General features: G+C 43.5%; 1 protein-coding gene and 1 non-coding gene across 2 annotated transcripts in view; one reads left to right on the forward strand and one right to left on the reverse strand.

Moving 5' to 3' along the window:
- Nucleotides 1-1,854: 1,854 nt before the first annotated feature.
- Trnav-aac lies at nt 1,855-1,927 on the reverse strand. Its single transcript has one exon. It is a non-coding gene; the product is annotated as a tRNA-Val (tRNA).
- Nucleotides 1,928-2,179: 252 nt separating this feature from the next.
- Nucleotides 2,180-6,696, forward strand: part of LOC109465434 (protein disulfide-isomerase A3-like) — a 9,135-nt gene continuing 4,618 nt past the window's right edge. Inside the window, exons 1-6 of the mRNA XM_019762704.1 lie at nt 2,180-2,425; nt 4,112-4,199; nt 4,651-4,774; nt 5,208-5,315; nt 5,850-5,976; nt 6,483-6,596. Of these exons, the coding sequence (XP_019618263.1) occupies nt 2,286-2,425; nt 4,112-4,199; nt 4,651-4,774; nt 5,208-5,315; nt 5,850-5,976; nt 6,483-6,596 (701 nt within the window). The 5' untranslated portion in view covers nt 2,180-2,285. The remainder of the gene's footprint in view (nt 2,426-4,111; nt 4,200-4,650; nt 4,775-5,207; nt 5,316-5,849; nt 5,977-6,482; nt 6,597-6,696) is intronic.

Raw genomic sequence — 6,696 nt, forward strand, 5'->3', positions numbered from 1 at the left:
TGTATTGTGTTGGTGAGTATCATTAACTGTCTGTAATCTTTTGTAGATTGATTCTGGCTTTTTGGTTGTGAGAATTTTCTTGAACATTGAAAGTGTACCTGCGTACAACCTCTCTTTGACAGTGGACCAGTGTAGGCGTGTGTGCATATCGTCAATGCTAGAGCTATACTTGGCATTTAGCACCAGTCTGGCTGCTTTGTTTTGAATGATCTGAAGTTTGTTAAGGTGAGATTGCGGACAGGCCGACATTATGCATGAGCAATAGTCCAAGTGACTGAAGACAAGTGCTTGTGTTACTGTTTTTAGCGTTTCATTTGTAAGAAATTCTCTTGATCTAGTCAAAGCAGCCAGCGCACTTGCCATTTTAGATTGAACTTTCTCTGTGTGTTGAGCCCAGGTCAACTGATTGTCCAGCAACAGTCCAAGCAGTTTCGCCTGCTCAACCTGTTCTAAGCTTTTGTTACCCATTACGAGCTGAAGTTGTGGGTTTTGTTTGAGTTTGTGACGGGTGCCCATGACTATGGTCTTAGTCTTATCCAAGTTTAACACCAGTCTGTTAGCTTGGACCCAGTCCCAGATGTTTGTCAGGTCTGACTGGAGTGAGTTCCGTACTTCCGATATGTTAGGGCCTGATGCTGATGGGGTAGTGTCATCAGCGTACATTTCTACAGAGCTGTGTTTTACGACTGTGGGCAGATCGTTAGTGTATAAACAAAATAGTAGAGGGCCCAGACAACTACCTTGGGGTACCCCGCTTTTGATTTCTCTGTGAGAGGAAACACTGCCGTTAACGAAAACGGCCTGTGTTCTGTTTGCCAGGTAGCTTTTAACCCAGTAAGTTGCGGAATCGACAAAGCCATAACTTTTTAGTTTGGCTAATAAGATCTCATGGTTCACAACGTCAAAAGCGGCACTAAAGTCCAGGAGGACAGCGCCAACAAGGTTACCTTTATCTATCTCTTCTAACCACCTGTCGGACATTTGTACCAGAGCACTCGCTGTAGAGTGCTGAAGTTTGTACGCATGCTGGCAGTCTGACAGAATGGCGTTGGAAACAAGGTAAGACTGAATTTGACTGTTACAAATCCTTTCCATCATTTTGCTCAGTGTAGGTAGAAGACTTATCGGACGACTGTTAGGACCGTTTAGTGGAAGGGCTTTGTTTTTGATGAGGGGTAGTATTTTGGCCATTTTCCACTGGGTGGGGAAAATTCCCTGTTTTATGGACAAGTTAAATATGTAACTCAGGGGTATTGCTATGTAGTCAGCTGCACTTCTTAATAATGTATTGTCTATATTGTCAAGCCCCATCGACGTACTAAGTGGAAGCGAGGTTAACAGCTTATGCACATGACTCACTGTAACTTCGTGAAACGAGAATGTACAGTTTTTTGATGACATAATGTGTTCCTCAATCGGTGCTGTTACTGTGGATATATCAATGTGATCACCTTGTGTGAGTCGCGTTACCTTGTTTACAAAATATTCCTGGATGTCTAATCTTTATCGACGTATCCCAATGTTATATCAACATTCACACACACAAAAGTGCCCAAAATTCTGACAGAAAAAAATAGGTTATTGGAAGGACCTGAATTGATTTTAGTTTAACACTCAGAAAATAAACGACTCATCTTGGAGCTTGTTTCTGTAGTTTTAAATACTGTCAATTTTCCGTTCGCATACTAAGTATTTCATTCAGCAGTCAGCACTGTAGAAAAATTCACAGCAGTGGCAGGAAATGGGGGAAGTGAAGCCACTGCCATTTGTGAATTTCGCGAAAAAAAATGTATTGATTAAAAGTACATTTCATAAAGCAAAAGGTTAAAAAATAATAATAATAATTGCAAAACATGATTCCGCCCGGGATCGAACCGGGGACCTTCTGCGTGTTAGGCAGATGTGATAACCGCTACACCACGGAATCAGCTGACGGTGGGGAGGCCTATACAGAATATAACCCTACCTTGTCCAATTCATCAATCTGTACACTTTCACAAGCACTTGAGAAGGTGTTTGTGAGTGTACATATTTTCCGTGAAGGGGAAAGTACTTCTAAAATCCGTGTGGTAGGTTTTAAAATTTTCTTGCGGAGGCAAAATGGACAGAATCCTGCCGTGGGCACGAGAGTGAACGAGAGGCGGACACCTCACCATCACGTGACCTGACTCCTGACCAATCAGAGGGCGCCACCACCACAGGCCGGGTCCACGTCACTCGCAGGTGGCGCCCCTCCTCACTTCCTCGTTCTCTACCCTAACACTAAGACATCACAACTCCTCAAGATGTTCAGGTGGTTTTCCTTGCTCGCCGTCGTCGCCTTGGCGTCCGTAGACGCCGACGAGGTGCTGGATTACTCGGGGGACGACTTCGCAGACCGTATTGCTGAGCACGACGTCGCTCTAGTGGAGTTTTTCGCTCCCTGGTGAGTTATAAAAATCCGAGTCGCACACACACACACACACATGCACGGTGTCCTAAAACCGGCAAATTTGCTTTGCCGAGATTTTTATGTCATGATACACCTTAATTTTCTTGTGAGATATTGTGCAGAATCTTCATCGTTAGGTCACGTTTTGTCTCGGTCAGAACCGATATGTCGTTTTTAGGCTTGCAACCGAAAAACATGAGCCAAGAAGTAAGGTGTGTAGGGGGAGGGGGGCGACAAGGGAAAAGACTGAAACTTGAGGCCGCACAACACAGTATTTATGGGCGAAAGTAGTCCGGGCACAAAGTAGTGCTTCACAATACTAGAGAAGGGTGCAGAGATTGTTCTGAGCATGGTATCGAGATAGAACCTGTGGTAAATGTTAGAGGAATATGTCAGTTTTGAGACTGTAGAAGTTGACTTATGGTGCGTGTTCAGTCGGCGTAGATTTTCGCTTGGATACTTGTCCCGCCTAGTACTGTGCGTCGGCTGCAGTTCCATGACCTCCGCAATGGCGCTAATAAAAGAGGGCATGAGAAGAAAACTAGCCGGCAAATTTGAGCTCATTTTCGCATATGTTGTACACTATACCCTGAAATTAAACATATCAAAAATCTGAACCTTGCTTGTGCACCCTACTATGATTTTCAGTGAGTCGAAGTGAGTCACTTTGGGGTCCTTAACTATAGAAATCCCCATAGGGCTAAAACTGTGTTGTGCCGCCTTGTTGAAAATTTCTTTATAAAGAAAATAATTTATGACACGAAACAAAGACATTTTATAATATTATTATATACAGTTATCACCACTTGTAAGTACACAGTCCTATCGTTTATTAGCTTGTTATATTTTCCTACACCCGAAAATAATTTTCCATGCGTGACGTTATGATGATGTTATCTCAAGAGCTGGAAAAATTATTCAAATAGGAAGTAACGTGATCCTGTTACCTTTTAATCTCTGTAATGATCTTAGCTGACCCGGTTGGTTGGGATAATAGGTGAAGATTCGTCTTTTTTGATATCGAATAGAACACCAGTGCACAGTAACACAAAATGCCTTTTTGCAGTTAGCACTAGCAGTTTTGTTCCAAATATCCATGTAGAAATATTGTAGTGATGAAGTGATAAAAAAAACAAAACAAGAGGCCATGGCAACTGGCATAAATGATTTCTGTGATAAGCCTACATTGGCATCTTATCAGAATAAACACACAGCATTTCGTCTGTAGTGTGACGACATAGGCACGCCCTGGCAGGGCATGTTGTTCATAGTAGTAGAACCAGCTGGTAGACTAATCCAGTGGCTTCCCACTGGGAGACGTAGAGTGGGAAGACCTCTTTCACTTTGAAGACCACATACTACACTTTTGTAGCCTGGGTGCTGTCCTATTTGTATAGGATGGCACTTTTGTCCATGCTAGATCGTCTTGATCTTGATGTAATACTGCGTAACAACCCTCGGGGTAAAACACGCAGGGGGGGGGGGAGTGCGCAGCGCTCTAAATACTCCTCAAGTGTAGCAGAACTGCTTCCGGCACTTGTCAGCCTCTGGTAGAGAAAGACACTGGTCTCACAAAGGGACAGGGGTATTGGAGTGTACGTTATCAAAGTGTACCTCACTGGATTAAAAAGCCACAGGCATGATGTTGATGATGATGATAATGATTTGTTCCATCCCCAGGTGTGGCCACTGCAAGAGGCTGGCTCCTGAGTACGAGGCTGCTGCTAAAGTCCTGAAGGACAACGACCCCCCCGTGCCCCTGGTCAAGGTGAGGTCTTCATCTTCAACTTGATCTTGACATCATTTGGATCCACAATTAGCAAAATTACATACATAAAATCTGCTCTTTAGAAGCAACGCTCGAACTTCTTTTTTGGGAATAGGTGCACTGGTGCACCCACAGAAAAACTTTGGGTGCCCAGCTCCAAATTTGGGTGTACTAAGGTGCACATGCACCCGGTATTTCCAGCCCTGAGAACTCAGTCATGATTGGGTTGTCATGACAACCAGATGTTGCAAGGTTGCAGCCACCGTAGTTGGAGTCCAAACTGTCACGTCATCTCACCCACTCAAATTTTGGTTTCCAGACATCTCAATGAAGCTCAAAAGTTTCCATCCCTGGTTGAAGAGTGAGTTGCAAATATCAGATTTTCTGATGTTAGCCAAGTTGATTCTTTTCCTTAGAACTATCTCATTGCCAATTTGTTATGTATCTGCAGGTTGATTGCACAGCTGACGGTGGTAAGGACACCTGTTCCAAGTACGGAGTGAGCGGGTACCCAACACTCAAGATCTTCCGCGGTGGAGAATTCTCCTCAGAGTACCAAGGGCCAAGGGAACAGAGTAAGTTTAAAGTTAAAACTTCAGATCCAACACAAAAAAGTTCTATCACCTAGAGCTTTCGACCAGTCACTCTGGTCTTCCTCAGTAGACTGACCCAGTGAAGCTTGTCACATGGCTTCTTTGAAATGTGACGTCAACACTGGATCAAACGTATCTGGTAGCTGATGTCTTGGTGGCTGCAAACACAGGATCAAATTGGCCATTAGCTAGACAGTACTGGTATGCATTTGCCAGTTGGTGGTTAATGGACACTCCTCTGGCCAATAGACACTGCCTTGCCGGTGCAACTTGCCACCGTATGATCTGCTTGGAGATTCGGAGCAAGGGGGCAGTTACTGGCCTAAGCACTTATGTTGAGAGATCTTCTTGTACAGATTTGACTGTTTGAATGTGATTTGGTAAGTTATGTGTGTGTTTATTCCTTGACCCGCAGATGGCATTGTGAGCTTCATGCGTAAGCAGGTTGGACCCAGCGCTAAACCCGTGCTGGACAAGGAGACCATGGAGAAGTTCATCGGCAACTTTGAGGCCAGTGTCGTCGGTAAGTGTTGTTTTTAGAGCAGCAATAGAATCAATCCTTCTCTATGGGTCAGAGTGCTGGACACTCACAAAAACACTGGAGAGAAGGTTAAATGGCTCATACACTAGAATGGTGAGAAATGTCTTGAACATCTCATGGACACAAATAATTTCAAACCGTGAGCTGCACAAAAACATACTGCCAATTGCTGAAACAATATGGCAAAGGAGGCTACGTTTTGTAGGCCACTGTTGGAGGAACAAGGATGAGGTAGTACACAAGCTCTTACTGTGGAACCCGAGTCATGGAAAGAGTACCCAGCATACCCTAGCAATAGGCTAGCATAATTGCCTTTGCCACCCAGCAACTGGCAAAATTATGGAATTATTATACATGTACAACCCACCAGTTTCAAAACCAACGCTCACCACCATCTCCTAGCATTATAATTACCCCCTATCTTCCACCAACTTAGCTCAGTGCCCAGAAATGGTGTTTTGGCCTTGCACTGATCAAATTAAGAAGAAAACATTAAAAAAACATTGTGCTTTGCAGGTTTCTTTGCTGAAGACAGTGACTTGAAGAAGGCTTTCCTGAAGACAGCAGACAACAACCGTGATGACTACAGGTTTGCCTACACCGAGGCTCGCGATGTCATCGACAAGTACGGATACCAGGACGAGTGAGTACTGTAGAACTCAGCACTTGTTTCTCACAAGCTCCTGGTGTAGTACATTAGTACTCTCCAAGCAGAGGTTTGGGTTTTGGGTTATTTTTTGTGTTTTTAGACTTTTTTATCAGGGTTTCTTTCTTGCACTGGAATTGTTCTTTCACCCAACCCAACGGGTGAAAGAAAAATTCTGGTGCAAGAAAGAAACCCTGATAAAAAAGTCTAAAAACACGCAAAAAATAACCCAAAACCCAAACCTCTGCTTGGAGAGTAGTACATTAGTTGCAAGTAAAATAATAGCTGTCACAGTGTGTTGGGTTACATGTACATTGGAAACTTATAACAAGAGCTTGTACTAGTAAGTGAGTAAATGAGCACATATGACAGCAATATTTCTGAGCAGGGGCTAGGTCCAGGCCGATACCTAAACTTACTTGTACCTCAAATTCTAATGATATGATTCTTCGCTTACAAATTTGTAAAACTTTTGCCTGACTGATGTTCCTTTCCCGCTGCAGTGCCGTCGTGTTGTTCTACCCACCACGTCTCCACAACAAGTTTGAAGAGAAACAGCTGGTCTATGACGGGAAGGCCTCCGAAAACAAGATCAAGAACTGGCTCAAGGACAACGTGTAAGTTTTCATTGTGTATCATCTAGAATTCTCCCTTTCTAGTGGTTATGTTATTATGATATTACTAAAAGGATGGTTTGTATACAATGATATATATATA

Source organism: Branchiostoma belcheri, unplaced genomic scaffold (genome assembly GCF_001625305.1).
Source record: "Branchiostoma belcheri isolate BF01 breed outbred unplaced genomic scaffold, Haploidv18h27 scaffold15, whole genome shotgun sequence".
NCBI lineage: Eukaryota > Metazoa > Chordata > Leptocardii > Amphioxiformes > Branchiostomatidae > Branchiostoma > Branchiostoma belcheri.